This window comes from Echinops telfairi, unplaced genomic scaffold, assembly GCF_000313985.2.
Source record: "Echinops telfairi isolate 266 unplaced genomic scaffold, ASM31398v2 ScPeMD7_4;HRSCAF=17, whole genome shotgun sequence".
Lineage (NCBI taxonomy): Eukaryota > Metazoa > Chordata > Mammalia > Afrosoricida > Tenrecidae > Echinops > Echinops telfairi.
In genome coordinates this window covers 38,394,530-38,411,846 of record NW_022103900.1, presented here as the reverse complement: position 1 = coordinate 38,411,846, position 17,317 = coordinate 38,394,530, and the positions used below count along the sequence as shown (strand labels likewise).

Below are 17,317 nucleotides of genomic sequence, written 5' to 3'. Positions count from 1 at the left end.
CAAGGGGATGTCCAATTTCCCCCGGATGGGCCCTGGGTCCCCACTCTGCACTCCCCCTCATTCACAATGTTATGCTTTTTTTTTTTTGTCTTTGATGCCTGATACCTGATCTGTTATCAAGATGAGACAGGAAAAAAATGATCTCTGAATGGTTCGCTTCCTCTGATTCCAGTCATACTAGTTTCATCACCGAAGCATGTGAGCCCAACCCACTCCCTCAACCTACCAACTCTCCTTGATTCCCTCCTAGGAGGCAGTTCCTCCGTATTTCTGTCACCCTGTCATTCCTCCCAGGAAGTTGAGTCCATGCTTTAAATACACCCAATGGCTTGTGCCCAGATGTTGTGCTTACATCCTCCTCTGCCTCCTCCCCTTCCCAGCCCCGGAACAGTCTCAGACTCTGTATGGAGAATGCCGAGGCAAGGCTCCTGGCCTTGGGTGCCACAAGAACAGCTCCCTATCCTCGAGTAGCCCTGAGCATTTGGGAACACGTTGAAACCCCAAGAATTTCTGTCTATTTCCTAGCTGAAAGCAAATCACTGAGGAAGATAGTGACTACACCAAAATTAATCATTTGATAGCGTCTCTGCAAACTCATATTCAAACTTTACAACCAGCAGAGGTCATATAAAACGTGCCTCTTAACTACCAACCACATTCAACAAGGGTGTAAAACACAATTACTTTATTGATTTTCTTATAACCAAATACTGCCAACTAGCGTTACTTTCACTCATGCATCATTAAAACAAAAATATATTTCCTTAACATTTTCAAGTGATGCATTATACAATAAGCAAAAATTATAACTTAAATGCACCCTGATTAATTATGTAAACTGGTCTTTTTTTTTTTAAAAAAAAGGATAACTAAGAATTTGGGTCCTTCATAGAATTAAAATTTATGTATTTCTTTTGATAGTTTTGAGGTTATTATTATGAGTAGTCAAAGTGTAGCACATATAGTTTCATCTAGAAAGGCACGTATCTCACACTCCATTTAAAGAGACAAAATGTGCATAACAAATTCATGCTATCAATGCATGATAGAAAGCATGTTTCAAATACAAGGCAGCCCCATCAGGCCATCTTATTTAGATTTGCTTTGTAATTTATGGCATTATAGATTAATTGCACATAGCATGTTTTTATACATTTTAACCCTGCTGATAAGAAATTGCTGTTTGAAAAAAAAAAATCCAGGTAACCATTTGATTTGTATCAAGTCAAAGTGAACCTCTGAGAGTTTAGTGTCTGCTAAGTCTGGAATCATTACCTCAAGTCAGGGGATCAGATATGTAACATATTTCACAGTGCTTCCCCAGCCCTGGCAAAGCCTCTTCTACAGTTGTGCCAGATGGAGCTGCAGCTCTAGGGCTACTCTGGCATGAGCTTTTCCCTTTAGCTCTTTCTCTGGATTATTCATTCCTCTTCTATGGCCATTTATTTCAGTTACTCATTAATCCTGAGCTCCGTGAGGGGAAGTTCTGGAGATGGGAAATTCAAGGAAGGGTGATTGGAAATTGGAATTTTCTTGGCTCTCCCAGTACTTGTTGCAAACTTCTACCAGGTAGAAGAGGCTGTAGAGGTTTCCGAATGTGGTGGCAAGCTCTATGATTCTGAGTTTTCTGCAAAATCAGTATCTACATCCAACTCCTTTTCTATTGGACATTGTAGAAGTCTGGCCTTGTCTGCTTTCAGTTGTTTATCTTCTTTCTGCAATCTTTCGTTATCAGCCACAAAGAATTCCACATGCCTCTTCAAATCGACAGACAGTTTGGGTTGCCTACTCCTCTCTAATTGTTTTATCATCTTTGGGGGCTTTGCTTCTAATACATGATTCTTCTGGCTCAGTCTTCTGCTGTAAAACAGTAGTGTGTCTGGATCCCTGTCAAGACCCCCCAGAACTTCAGACAGGCGTCTCTCTGTGGGCGTTCTGTACTTCTGAGAAAGAAGTAGGCTCTGGCCCTCCGCATTCTCAACAGAGGGCTTGTGAGGTGCCTGAAGGTGGGTGGCTACATCCTTGCCTGTGTTCTTCTGGGCTTTCCATCTTTCCTCTATGTCACGAGTGTCGCGATCAATAACTACTTAACGCTCTTTGAGATTTTCGAATGTTTGGTTTATTCACTGCAAACATACACCAAACAATCTAATAATCTTCAAATTAACTTAAACTATTAAGTATAAGAGCATCAGGGCAAATATTAGAGTGAGAGGGCAACACATACATTATCATGTTAGCACCGTAGTCCCCATGAGCATTGCCTTCATCGGTGTACTCACCCGGGGCCGGGTTGGAGAGCACAGGAGTTGATGTCTCCTTGCTTCCTAGCTCTCTGAAAAGTCAGTGTCATTCTGGAAATTCCCCGGCGTCCAGCCAAGTCTTTTCGGGGTTCCTCAGACTTTCTGGGGCGGCTCTTCAGGCCATCTGTTGGTTCTTGGAAGTGGCTTGACATTTAGGCTGGGCCTGCACATTATACTTTCATTTCTCGTCCAAAATGGAGTTTCTGGTGTCCACGTCTTGCAAGGTAGTTCCACGTCATGCAAGGAAGTTCTGCGAGGCCGTCATCACTCACGCAAGTCGCCCTCCTCCACCTCCCCTGGAAGAGCAGGAGCTGCTTGCTGCGGATATCCCGTCACAATTCCCCGGGACAAATGGGCCTGCCCAGACTGTGTCAATTTCATGGCTTCAGAAAGATATGCAGCAGCTTTCTGTGTGACAAGAAATAGCCTCTTCGTCTTTCTCGGTAGCTAATAAGTGGTCTGCTTGTCTGTTCTGTTGATGAACCTGGTGGAGAGGTCCTTCCGTTACTTCCATGAAGGTAAGCAGCGGCCTGGCCTGCGGAAGGGGAGCCGCAGCTCCAGGGGACACGGACTGAGCAGCAGGAGATCGCGACACAGCAGGAGATCGCGGTGCGGCCCCTCTCTGCGCCTCTGAAATCAGCGGTGGGAGCAGAGAGCTATTTATTTATTTTTAATAGACCTAGCAACATATATACAAAGTCAGCAATTTCTACTAGGATCATTTCCTGACACTGATTACATTGTTCAAACTGTAAAATCATTCTCACTCTCCTTTTCTGACTTGTTCCTCCCTAATTGACATACTCCCATTGCCTCTTAACCTTTCCTGCCAATCTTTTGCGCTGTTGTCAATTTGATGTTTAAAAGAACAGCGGTCAATGCAGACGGTCTTTAAACTATTATCTGTTTTTAAGAAGAATTCCTGGGATTTGGGGAGTTCATTTAAAAATTTAAAGATTTTCTCCTGTAGCTGCAGGGGCATATGACAGAGAGCAAGAAGACGAAGCTGGAGACCACAGAGTGGAAAATGCCACGCTGAATGAACCCCAGGTCGGCTGAATGAGTCCTAGGCAGCAGCCCACTGATGGCTTCCGGGATTGGCAGGCAATATAATATAGGTTTTATCAGTCTCAGTAACCCCATAAAATATGTATTTCGTGAAAATTTGAAATTATATATATATTTTTGATCAAGATTCTTATATACAAAATTTTAAGTCCAAACATAGCCAGGCACGATCTAATCCATGGGGTTCTTGATGGCAATTAGCCGCCATATGCCATTTTCTACTCCTATTGCTGAATTTCCTTCCTACTCAGTTGCTACAGGCCAATAAAGACTTTTTTTTCTTTAACTTGGGTGGTTTCTTACTAGTTTTTAAGAGTCAAGGTGCTTGTCCGACAGGGCAAGATATGACAAAATACCCTCAAGGGCTCATGAGGGAGGGGGGAGCGGGGAGGGAGGGGAAAATGAGGACCTAATGTTGGGGGTTTCAGTGGAGAGAAAATGTTTTGAGAATGATGTACAAATGCACTTTACACAATTGATGTGTGTATGGATTGCGATAACAGTTGTATGAGCCCCTAATAAAATGTTTTAAAAAAATAAAATAAAATCAAAATAAAGAAAGAAAAAAAAAAGAGTCAAGGTGCTAATGCAATGAACTATGATATGAAGATATAGACCAGAGTACTAAAAATAATGCTAACTCCCATGAAGATGTTTAGTTATACATAAGCAGCATCAGCTGTTGCTCTTTTTAGTGTTATTATAAAATTATTTGCCAATTTAACCTTCTACTGTTGTACAGCATATTGATAATCATTTAGATCAATGGACTTTGTTCCTTTTGTCAATGTTACATTTCTATTACTATAAACAGAAAGCCTTTGTCTCATACACAATGACTCCCCTGTTCCTCTTCCTTCTGTTGGTAATTATAAATAAACCTTGGTTTCTATCCATTTGAGTGCTCTTGCCTTTTTCGTAAGTCAGGTCATACAGTACTCATCCATTTGTGACTGACTTATTTTACACAGCATACTATTTTCAAGTTTCATTCATATTGTAGCATGCTTTATTGTACTTTTGAACTGAGTATATGCATTCTTTGTATATACTACCTTTTGTATATCCATTGTTGTGAATTAGGCTACTGTTACATTAAATAAGGTGTTCGCTGTTAGATTAATTGGAAAAAATAAACACTGACATACAGTTAATTCCAATTCATAGGTCAGTTAGGAAGAGGAAAAATGAAAGATTTTAAGTGAGCTTCATTTAATTCTTAGAGACTACTCCTGTTCTTGATGCATAGCTCTGTTTCTGACCTGGATCACTTTCTTTATCCCCGAGTCCTTCTGTTAATATTTTTTGCAGGGCAGGTAATTTGGTGACAAATTGCCTATATTTTTGTTTGTCTGATCTAACTTAGTTACTCTAGCTAGATTAACTCACACATGTTTTGCTCTTTTCAGTTAGCCTAATTTATACCAGGCTTTCCCTAATCCCGACCTTAGGCCCTTTAAAACATTTATCACTTTCTACATCACTCAGAGGCAAATATGTTAGTGCAGATGTCTCCAGAATGGGCGCTCCAAAGAACTCGGAGACTCCTTTCTTATTTGACTCCCCTGGCGGTTAGTGGCCCCAAAGCTGGCGGTTAGTGGCCCCAAAGCTAATGCTTTCTGTTTGGTTAGTTATCAGAGACATCCTGAGATTATCATTACATCTGTTTGCTTGTTAGTAGCCAAAAATTGCACTCTGAAAAGCAGAATGATATCAAACACTTGGGGAAGTACTGGATGTAAATTCCAAAGAAAAAGTTCAGAAAATTTATATATTCTGAGCAAAAATGAGGAGTGTGTGAACAGCCTTCATTGTTACTGGTCTCGCCGCTAATGTCCTATTCTAATAAATGTCCTTTTTATCTCTAATTGCTAAAGTGGCTCTACTGCTTCAGGGTACAAACCTGTATCCTTGTAGTTGTTAGGTGCCATCCAGTTAATTCTGACCCATAGTTACCCCAACGATGTACAGCAGAAGTAACCACTGCCTCGTCTTGTGCTAGCCTTACAATTGTTCTGATGTTTGCGCCCATTGTTGCAGCCGCTGTATCAATCCATCTTGTTGAGAAGCTTCCTCTTTTTCAATGTCCTTCTGCTTTACCGAGAGCACGGTGTCCTTTCCCAGTCTCTCCAGATGACATGGCCAAAGTATGTTAGACAAATGTCATGTTGTCTTTGCTTCTAAGGAGCATTCTGGCTTTACTTCTTCCAAGATAGATGTTTGTTCTTTGGCGGTCCATGGTACTTTCAATATTCTTCACCAACAGCAAACTTCCAATGCAGCAATTCTTCTGTCTTCCTCATTCAATGTCCAACTTATACCTGCCTAGGAAGTGATTGACAATGCTGTGCCTTGGAAACACATACGGGCAGTTCTACTCTGACCTGTAGGGTCTCTGTGAGTTGACATCCACTCATCGCAGTGAGCTTTGGTCAGACATACTGTAGTCCTCACCCAAAGAGGTCTTGAGAAGCAGATTTTCCAATGCAATGAATTGTTTGATCTCTTGGATTTTGCTTCCATGAGAACTGATTGTGGATCCACACAAGAAGAAACAATTGACAATTTTAAAATCCATGTATCCTGATGTTACCTATTGGTCCATTTGTGAGGATTTAGGTTTTCTTTACATTGAGTTGTAGTCCACTACTGAAGGCTGCAATCCTTGATCTTCATCAGCAAGTGCTTCAAGTCCTCCTCACTTTCAGCAAGCAAGGGTGTATCATCTGCATATGAAAGATGATTAATAAAGTTTCCTCAAAACCTGATGGCACATTCTTCTTCATATAATCCAGCTTCTCTTATGATTTGCTCAGCATATAGATTGTATAAGTATTAGTGAGAAAAATCTAAACTGACAAACACCGTTCCTGATTTTAAACACTTCAGTATTCCTTGTTCTGGAATCATGGATAAAATGCATCTTGATCCATATGTAGGTTCCAGATGCACAAATAAAATGTTCTAGAATTCCCATTCTTCTCAAGGTTATCTATAGTTTGTTATGATCCACATACTCAAATGCCTTTTCAGAATCAATAAAACATAAGTAAACATCTGGTATTCTCTACTTTCAGACAAGACCCACCTAGCATCAGCAATGATCTCCCTTGTTCCACATCCTCTTCTGAATCCAGCCAGAGTTTATGGCATCTCAATGTCAATGTACTGCTGCAATTGTTGTTGGATGATCTTCAGCAAAAATTTACTTGCATGTGATACCAGTGATAATATTCTATATTTTCAGCATTCTGTTGGGTCATCTTTCTTGGGAAAGGGTACAAATATGGATCTCTTCCAGTCAGTTGGCCAAGTCATTGTCTTCCAAATTTTCTGGCATAGATGAGAGGGAGTGCTTCCAGTGTTTCATCAGCTGGTTAAAACATTTCAGTGATATTCCATCAATTCGTGGAGCCTAGAATACCAATCTTTATGTGTTCCTTTTCATTTTTCACAGTGTTAAAATTTTCTTACCAGCATATGTTTCAAACTGTGATATGCACTAGAATCAATGAGGATACCTTAAACATATTTATACTTGGGTTCAAAAGTTGGAGCTCTGGTTTCGTCTGTTGGGTTGGATTATTTTCAAACTCCTCAAGTGATGTTAATTTACAGTGGGTTTAATAAACTCTATATATCCACTTTTGCAACTCAGAGGAGCTCGGGTAGCTCCTGGGAAATTGTTAGAAATACAGAATCTCAATTTCCATCTGCTTTCTTCATCTTGACACTCTACTCTAGGATTCTGAGAATGACCAAACACACAGCACCTGGCACTGAACAGATGGATGTCAGTTTGTTCGTCTCACATTCACACAACCCGAGGAAAGAGGAAAGCACACTCCATGTCAAGCCACACAAGTGTTGACCTGAGAGACAAAGTCTATGGGACTGTGGGAACCAGCCTTTGTAGTAATGAGAGTACAATGGTCTCTGATTCCTGTGGGATGATATTGATTGATGGGCTTAAATCCTTTCACCTGCTGGTAAGGAAATGAAACAGGTTGCGGTTCAGATGGAGTGCAGTTGAATCCCTGGTAAGAAAACTAGTCTTAGGGGAAACCTATCTCATTGATTAAAGGCATATCTAGAAAAAGCGGAAGTCTCTGCAGCCCTGTGAGACTCAAATATGTTAAAGGACACAAGAAATCATAGTTCTTACAAAACATCACCTCAAACCTACTGAAACAGAAATTGCTGTTTAACAAGCCTCAGCTGATTTGTGTGTAAATAAAAGTTTTAGAAGGAATCATTTAATTAGTGTTCAGATCTTCAATTGTATAATCAGCTATGAGTTTAGTCTTCAAAGAACTCCCAGAGATGGCAAGTGATAACATCCACTGAGGTGTAAATGGCTGATGAGAGAGACTTCTTTTTTGTTTGTTTGTTTGATAGAGACTTCTAAAGAGCATATCTGAAAGAGAATGGAGAAGAAAACTTGTGTCCATGTAGAAATATCACTTACATTAAGATTGGGGTTTATGTATAAATGAATGCTGGAATGAGAAATTATTTAAATTTCACACGAGTTTCATAGTGGAAACATAGTACATTTTAAAGTCCAGTGCTGCATTTCTATGTATTCTAGGACGTTTCCCTTGCCATCTTTAGCTTGGGAGTGTTCCCCTGGATGCTGATAGAACAGAGGTGTCAAAAATGATGTAAAAGGATAAAAAGAGATGCATACACTTTATTCATACAAAAGGCATTTATTCAGGGAATGAAGAGGAGATAAAATAAGTGCCTCATTTACTCAAGAGCTAAGCATCAGCTGGCAAGTTGAGAATACTGGCTTTATTCATATCTGATCTCGTTCAATGAAGACACTACCAGATGCTTGTACTCAAAAAGTGCTATCAGAAACTCTGCTTTCCCTCTGGGTTTCCAGGATTCTGCCAGCCGTATGATGCTTATCTTACACAATAAGCAACGAACAAAACGTGCTCAGTCACTCCTCAGTACTGACTGAAATGCCCCATCAATCAGCAGTGGATTATCCTTTACACCAATTTGACAATTTCCGAAATACTAAGCACTAAAGAGAAATGAAGCCTTTTATTTCTTACATAAGCTGAGTATGAATAAGACAACCGAGTGTTCTGTGGGACTGGGAAACATATAGACAGGATTGGAGAGTAACTTACAGAAGCATATTATTTAGGGGTTGTCTCTAAAAAGCACCAACATTATACTTGAAGTCTCATAATAGCTGGAATTTCTATAGCACGAAATGGGGATTTGTTAGATTAAAAAAATGGAACAACAAAATGATTATAATCCTAATTTCCCTGCACTCAAAGAATGTTGACCCTTGCTTTAAAACATAGTTCTTCTTTTCATAGGGAGCCCTCGAAGTGTAGAAGTAGTTCTTATGCAGAATGTTACTTGTGCTGAAACCTTAGACATTTTGAAGCAAAGCACATTCGTTTCTTAACTAATTAGTTTCTTAACTAAAGATTGAAGCCATGGCTTCAGTCTTTCACTGGCTGAATGCAGCTAATGTGGGGATCTGAAGGAAAGAAGGGGTCTGCAAGGAAGTGGCAGACATCATTGTTATAAAATAATTTTTCAATACATTCTGGGAGAAGTAAAAAAGGAGAAAAAGAACAAAGACAAGGGCTTAGAGAACAGGAAAGCACAAGGAAGGAAAACTAGCAAGCGCTGCATTAGAACATAGCCAAACACGTGGACTATTAGGGGAAGTAACTGGAGGAGCCAAATCTAATATGGAGACCCTCCATGCACTTGCTCTTCACGGAGAAGGTAATCCGTAAGCATCACTCTCTTAGAGCATGTGAAAGAGAGCATGTCACTGGAGCAGGGAATGAGCTAGGGACTGGCTGTGTTTGTTTGTTTGTTTTCTTTTGCTTTTGCATTGGCTAGCAGAAAGTCCCAAACACTGTTTATCTAATCAATTAGGGACAGCATAAAACACAGGGGGAAAATACAATCACTAAGTGGAAACCCTATCCCTTCTTTTTTTGCCATTTACAGTTTAATCTGGAGAGAGAACTAAACATTTTCAAGTCATCCAACATGAAAATCCAAATCACATTTAGAATACTATTCATCACATATTACTTATATACTGAAAATATACTATGTCCAAAGAATTTGAGATTGTTTACTTTTAGTCTTCATATTTTTGACAATAAAATCAAACTATTCAATTAAGAGAAAGAAAGGTAACTCTCTTTTCTTTGATACAGTTCATCATGAATCCCTGGTGGTACAGTGGTAAAAATCCTGGTTTGTTACCCAAAAGGTCAGCAGTTAGAACTAACCAGCCACTTTAACTAACCAGCAGTTAGAACTAACCAGTCTGCTTTTGTTTGTAACATTTTACAGCCTTGGAGACACTAGGAGAATTCTACCTTGTCCCAGAGAGCTCCACGGAATCAGACTACACTCAATATCAGTGGGTTCAGATAGGTAATTCATCATATGCACTAGGATGTAAGGTTAAAAACAGATATTTTCTATCCTAAGCTAAGAAGTAGGTGACATTCTATTCTGAGAAACAATTTTATCAGGAGATAAAATGTCTGAAAACCTTACTTATTAATAATAAGAGATTAAAGTTGGGAAGTCTAGTGCCTCTATTGACTTTATAATATGTAACATTGATATTGAGCTTTGCCATACTCTCCTTCCACAACTGTAGCCTATTTGACTTGTGTGTGCTCTGTCTGTCATGTCTATATATATATATATATATTTCTCCCCCATAGAATCTTTCAATATTGTAAGTTGAGGCTCGAAATTTTTCTTGAGTTCAATGAGTTTCAAATATGCTGAGTATGTTCCTCCTTTTGGTTTTCTTATTCTAGGTCTTTGCACATTTATTTAATTAAAAAATTTTTTTCAAACCATTTTATTAGGACATCATTCAGACATCGTAGCATTCAATAGAGAAGTCATATAAAGCAGTGTTATACAATGACTACCACAATCATTTCCAAAACATATTTTTCCTTCTGGTACTCCCCATTGTCCCCACTCCCCTGCTAGAACCCCCAGGAAACTTACTCTAGTTATTGTCTCTGCAGATTCACCTATCCTGGGTTTCATGTGCTGAAAACACAGAAAGACACTTAAAAGAGAGTCACGAATGCTACCACAATAACAAAGTACGAGAGAGATAAGCACCAATATGAAAAAACAAAAAACAACAGAAAATATTAAAAATCAAAACAAGCTCAAAGTATGTCAAAAGGGAGATTAAATAACAAGGTTTAAATTATTCAAGTCAGATTCATCATTTAAATCTACTATGATCATCTCTTCAATACTCTGTCTGATAACCAGATTATTCCCACCCCTGAATGATGGTCAGAGGGGAATCACTGAAGGCTTATTCCATGTGTAGATCTGGTGAATGTATTTTGGGCTTCCATTGTCCTCCATAGCCATCTGCAAACCAGAATTTCACAATTTAAGCTCTGATATAATTTCCTCCTTTAGATTTGGGTTATATAATTTACAATCCTTGGATCACAGATGCTGGTGTGCTTCTTCCACGTGGGCTTGGTTGACATCTCATTTAGATGGCTACTTGTTTTTAAAAAAAATCTTTTAAACCCCTAGATGCTATTCTTTCTGATTGCCAGGTGTGTTAGTTTGGGTTGACTAGAGAAACAAATTCACAGACACGGATATGTGTGTAAAAGAGAACTTTATATCAAAGAGCAATTGTATATTGAGAAAACATCCCAGCCCAGGCCAGATTAAGTTCATAAGTCCAATCATAGCCCATATATCTGATACCAGTCTATAAATTCCTCTTCAGACTCATGCAGCCATGCAATAATGCCGAATGCAGAAAGATCACAAGCAGTGGTGGGAAAGTCTTGTGTATCTAGTGGTGGTGGAAGCATCTCAGTGCTGGTGTGGGTCTCCATATGGACCCTCCAGCTCCAGGACCCTGGAGTGTAACTCCAAGTGGCTTGTCAGCAGGAAGATGAAGCAGAGAGAGTGTCTGGCCTCCAGTGAGCTATTTATCTCCCATCAAGCTGCGACCTGATTGACAGGCTAGACTCTACCCCTTCACTCTTAATATTCTCAAGTTGACACAAGATTATGTAACTCCCACACCAGGGACCATCTAATTTCTTCACCACATGCTTACATATTTCCTTTATGAGGGTGTGTATGGAGCAGGGCTAAACGTTTTTTGGATTAGAGCTAGGCTTAACTGCAACCCCCAAAGCTATCCCTAAATCTATGTTTTCTATCTGCCTCTGGTTCACCTGAGAGACATCTTTGTGATTTTATGGTAGAGAACCACATCAATCATCTCCCTGGAGCATAAGGTTCTTCTGTTTATAGTGTCATTGATTTAGCCCATGGTAATATATTTAAAACACTATTGAGAGAGAGAAATTAAATAAGTGTAGGCTAACTTCAAATCACAATACATGGGTTATTGACTTGTACAGATTAAACTGTTTATATGACTGGACAATATTTATACATTTAGTTATAATATTTTACTTTGCCTTCTCAAACTGCCCTTTGAAAATTTCTGCTCTTTAATGTCATAATTTCTTCCATTTGCCTTAGCTACTCTATGACTAACAGCAACTTTCAGAGTCTCTTCTGACATCCAGTTTGATTTTTCCTTTTTTTCTTGTCTTTTTAATGACTTTTTGCATATATATGAATCATGTGCTTGATATCCTCTCAAAGCTCATTAGGTTTTCTCCCATTAGTGTTCAATGAAGCAAACCTGTTCTTGAGATGTTCTGAAAATTCAGGTGAGATAGACTCAAAGTTGCATTTCGGCTCTTGTGAACTTGATTTCATTTTCTTCAACTTCACTAATGTCTATGGAGTGGATCTTTATATGTTCCATTTCATTTTTGGGTACTTCCACTTTTCTAACAATCATAGCTTATACATTCCAGGTTCTCACTATTATATAGTTGCAGCTGTTTTTTTCTTACCTTTAATTACAATGAAAGGTAGTCCATTGAAGATCCTGAAGACCCTACCCCACAGGCTTTCCTCCATTCACCTCACTGTGGGCGACTCTACTTTCAGACAGCAGCCCCTTCTCAGTCACATCGAGAATGCCTTCCAGCCCGAGGGACCTACACAGTATCTCTGACAATATCAACTTCAATTCATTAGGCTTTAGGCATTTGCAATGTTTTGAATCTATGCATGATATTCTCTGGGAAAAATAATTAATAGTACAGGAAGCATCAAAAGAAGATGAAAAGAATGCACAGAGTACCAAAAAGAACTAGTCGACTTTCAGAACTAATCGACTTTCAACTTTTTCAAGAGGTATCATATGAACAAGAACAATTGGTGCTGAAAGAAGAAACTCAAGCTGCATTGAAACATTAGCCCAAAACAAGGCTTCCGGAATTGATGGAGTCAATCGAAATGTGTCAACAAGCTGATGAAGCCCTGCAAGACATCGGACTGGATGAGATCCATATTTGTACCTATTCCAAAGAAAGGTGACACACAGAATGGTCAAATTATAGAATCATATCATTTATATGATATTAAAGCAAAGTTTTGCTGAATATCATCCAAAACCAGTTGCAGCAGTCATTGTGAAGGTGCAGATTCAGGCCAGATTCAGAAAAAGGACATGGTACAAGGCATATCATTGCTGATGTAAGATAGCTCTTAACTGAAAGCAGAGAATTCCATAAATATATCTACTGTTGTTCTATTGACTATGCTAAGGTATCTGACTCCTTGGATCGTAAGACAGTACGGATAGACTTGAGAAGAATAGAAATCCCAGAACACTTCATAGTGTTCACATGGAACTTGTACATGAATCAAGGGGAAGTTGTGCAAATAGAGTAAGGCAATACTGCATGTTTTTAAATCAGGAAAGTTATATGTCAGAGAAAAATCTCCCCTGTTATGCCATTGGTGCCACTTTCAACCACTGTTGAAAGCATAGTTGAACTTGGGCCAGGCTATCAAAGCCACTGCTTGCCCCCTGGCTACATGGGCCTGTAAGAATGGCCATGAGGAAGGTGGACACTGGAGAGGCAGAGGGCTGGTATTCCTGAGAGGCACACGGTGGTGGCTCAGCAAGCAGTAAGCAACTCGCACGCTCTTCACGGAGACCCCCAAGCCATTACCCAGATGAGTCAACACTCCTGCACGGCTGCTATCACTTTAGCACTTCTGGCTGCAGGTTAGCTCAGCTGGCCACAGTCTGTGATGACAATCTTCTTGGATGTCTTCCCGTTCTTATAGCCAAAAGATTCGATTTTCTTCACAACATCCATGCCCTCTGACGTGGCCGAATACAACTATTTGCCATCCAGCCAACCTCTTGATAGTGAAAATCAAGAACTGGGAGCCATTGGCGTTTGGGCCAGCATTCGCCATGGACAGGACACGTGCTCCCACATGTTTCAGCGTTAAGTTCTCATCAGGAAAGCGGCTTCCATAAATAGACTTTCCACCTGTGCCATTGTGGTTGGTGAAGTCGCCTGCCTGGCACATGAAGGAGGGAATCACCCGGTGGAAAGTTGAGCCTTTGTAGCCAAAACCCTTCTCACCAGTACACAGGACTCTGAAGTTTTCTGCAGTCTTTGACACGACATCTGCTTTTAGCTCTAGCACCACGCTGCCAAGCAGCTGCCCGTCTGCGCCTACGTCCAGGTACACGAGTAGGTTCCCGGAGGAGGGAGAGGACTGGTGGCGCGCGTCACTGCTGCGGGCATGGACTGCGGGGAGACGCGGGACTGAGTGCGGGCCAAGCCAGCGCAGCGTCAGCATCGAGGGCGCTGGTTGGGCAGGAGCCTATCTACCGCCAGAGACGCACGCGAGCCCAGAAGGCCGAGTTGGAAGAAGGCTTATTAATAACCTGTGATATGCAGATGACAACCTACTGCTGAAAGAGAGGAGGACTTGAAACATTTGCTGATGAAGATCAAGGTTTGCAGCTTTCAGTATGTGCTGCAACTAAAGAAGACAAAACCGTTACCGCTGGACCTATAGGTCACATCATGGTAAATGGAGAAAGACTGACAGGGTTTTCCTTTCTTGGTTCCACAATCAAGAGTCATGACTTCCATGAGTCAAATCATCAAAAGTGGTGTGATGTTGGGTAAATCTGCTGTACAAGACCACTTTGGGGTATTGAAAAGCAAGGATGTTACATTGAGGATTAAATAATTGTCATACATACCTGCTGAAAACTAGGTGTTCACAATTGAAGCTCTGATACCATTCATATTTGCATTTTATTATTTTCAATCCTTCGATCACAGTTTGATGTGTTTATTCTCTGTGGACTTAGTTGAAGCCTCACTTTGTTGACTGCTTTTTAAAAGACAAACCACTCTTAGAAATGTTTTCATTAAGTTAATAAAGTGCTTCTGTATTCCTTTTTTGGTTAGATTTTTCCCCCATATACTTCAGTTTCTTGGATTAGCTGCTCAGCACACTGATTTATTAAGTACGGCAAAAATATATAACTGACATTTTTTTTTTCTGATTGTAAACTACTGGTATCTCTCTGTTCTGTTTGAATGCTATCTCCTGGTTTATGTATAAGTTCTGCATGATCACACTAAAATATCTGCAATTCACTTCTTTTTTCAGTCCATATTTTATGGTTAATTACACAGTTGAAACCCCCTTGCATACTTAATGAGACACGTGCACACAGCTTGCTGCGAGTCTGTGCTTCTATCCACGATTCATCTGACAGCAGCAAGAGAAGCTGTTGTTCGCCACTCGCCACTGATTCTGACTTGAAATCTGGAAGTACCTTGTTGATAGACTGCTGAAATTATTTTTGAATTAATGTCAGCAAAATTTTGGCTATATGCAAACTAGTGATATTGTTTGATAATGTCTGCATTCCTTTGGTTCATGATATTCTTTTATTTTTTGGAATGGACACATGTTTGGATCTCTCCTTTTATTCAGTTGGTCAGGTTGCTGTCTCCCTAAAATTTTGGCATAAATGAGTGAACACCTGCTGTGTTGCATTCATTGGTTGAGACATCCCATTAGTATTCTGTGATTGGGGCCTTGTTTTTCACTAGTGAACTCATTGCAGCTTTGCAATTCTTCCTTCAGTCCTCCGTTGTTGATCATATGCTGTGAGCTGAATGATAGAACACTTAGGTCTTTTTTTGGTACAGTGACTCTATTCCTTCCTTTTTCTTTGAATGCTTCCTGCGGAGTTGAATATTTTGCCCATAAAATTCTTCAGTATTGCAACTCAATGCTTGAATTTCTTTTCTTCAGTTTTTTTCAGATGGAGGAATGCCAAGAATGTGCTTCCTTTTTTGATTTTCTAACGTCACATCTCCACCACTTGTCTGTCAGTTTGTCCTGCTGTTTTCATGAGTGATGGTCTTGAAGTCCTTCCCCAGTTCATCAGAACTTCTGTCATTCATGTTCAAAGTATCAAATCTGTACTTGCATGTCGTTGAAATTCAGATAGGATAGACTCAAGGTTGTATATTGGCTCCCATGAACTTGTTTCAATTTTCTTCAGCTCCAACCTGAACTTGCATATGATGGTCTGTTTCACAGTCAGAACCTAGGATGGTTTTAGTTTCTGATATTGAGCTTCTTTGTCATCTTATTGTACACATATAATCAATTTTTCTTCTGTGTATTGTATCTGGAGAAGTCCATGTTTATACTCGCTGTTTGTGTTGTTTAAAAAAAGACATGTGCTATGAACAAGTCGTTGAGCTTGCAAAATTCTATCGTGAAATTTCCAGCTTCTTGATTTCTGTCACAAAGACCATATTTGTCAACTACTATTCCTTTCTCTTTGTTTCCAACTTTTGCATTCCAACCAGGACTTGATTGCATTCCAACCAATGCATCTTGATTGCCTGTTCCAGCAATTTCTGACTGAAGCCATTGGTAGATTTCCTCAATTTACTCATCACCAGATTTCATGGTTGGTGCATAAATGTGAATAAAAATTGTATTAATTGGATTTTCTTGAATGGGGATGGATATAATCCTATCACAGACAACATTATATTTCAAGATAGATTTTTGAAATGTCCTTTGTGACAATGAATGTAACTCCATTTCTCTTGATTGTGCTATTCACTGAGTAGTAAGCCATATGATTTTCTGATTTATGATGGTCAATAACAGTCCCCATCAACTCACTTTCACCTTGGATAGAGATCTTTATTTGCTCCATCTCATTTCTGACAACTACAAATTTTCCTAGATTCATATGTCTACATTCCAAGTCCTGATTAATGATCAGTTAATAAAATGATGTCTGAGGTCACAGAAGAGGCGATTAAAAAGGCAGTACTCTTTACAATAGCAAAGCACAAATTGAAATACCTAGGGATATACCTGACTAAAAAAAAGAAAGATCTGTATGAGGAAAATTATAAAACACTACTTCAAGAAATCAAGAGTGATCTCAACAAATGGAAGAATATCCCATGCTTGTGGATTGGTAGACTCAATATATTAAAGATGTCAGTTCTGCCCAAAGCACTATATAGGTTCAATGCGATCCCAATATGAATATTACCATCCTTCTTCAAAGAATTGGAAAAACAGATTACCAACTTCATATGGAGGGGGAAGAAGTCCAGAATTAGCAGAGAACTCCTCAAGAAGAAGGACAAAGTGGGAGGGCTTGTCCTATCTGACTTTAGCATGTACTATACGGCCACAGTAGTCAAAACAGTGTGGTATTGGCACAATAACAGATATTTAGACCAATGTAAAAGAGCTGAAGACCCAGAAATAAAAACATGAGCATACAGGCAACTGATCTTTGATAAGGGCCCAAAAAATATTAAATGGGAAGCAAATGCCATCTTCAATAAATGGTGCTGGAAAAAATGGATATCTACCCGCAGAAAATTGAAGCAAGACCCTTACCTCACTCCATGCACAAGAATAAACTCAAGGTGGATCACAGACCTCTAGATAAAACCCCAAACAATTAGGGC

General features: G+C 39.6%; 1 protein-coding gene and 1 pseudogene across 1 annotated transcript; both read right to left on the bottom strand.

Moving 5' to 3' along the window:
- Window positions 1-1,451: 1,451 nt before the first annotated feature.
- On the bottom strand, window positions 1,452-2,817 carry LOC101642353 (annotated as a pseudogene).
- A 10,729-nt stretch (window positions 2,818-13,546) lies between these two features.
- LOC101642037 (peptidyl-prolyl cis-trans isomerase F, mitochondrial-like) lies at window positions 13,547-14,135 on the bottom strand. The gene is given in 2 exon segments (XM_045298242.1): window positions 13,547-13,685; window positions 13,687-14,135. Coding segments are annotated over 2 exon segments (588 nt in total).
- Window positions 14,136-17,317: the final 3,182 nt, after the last annotated feature.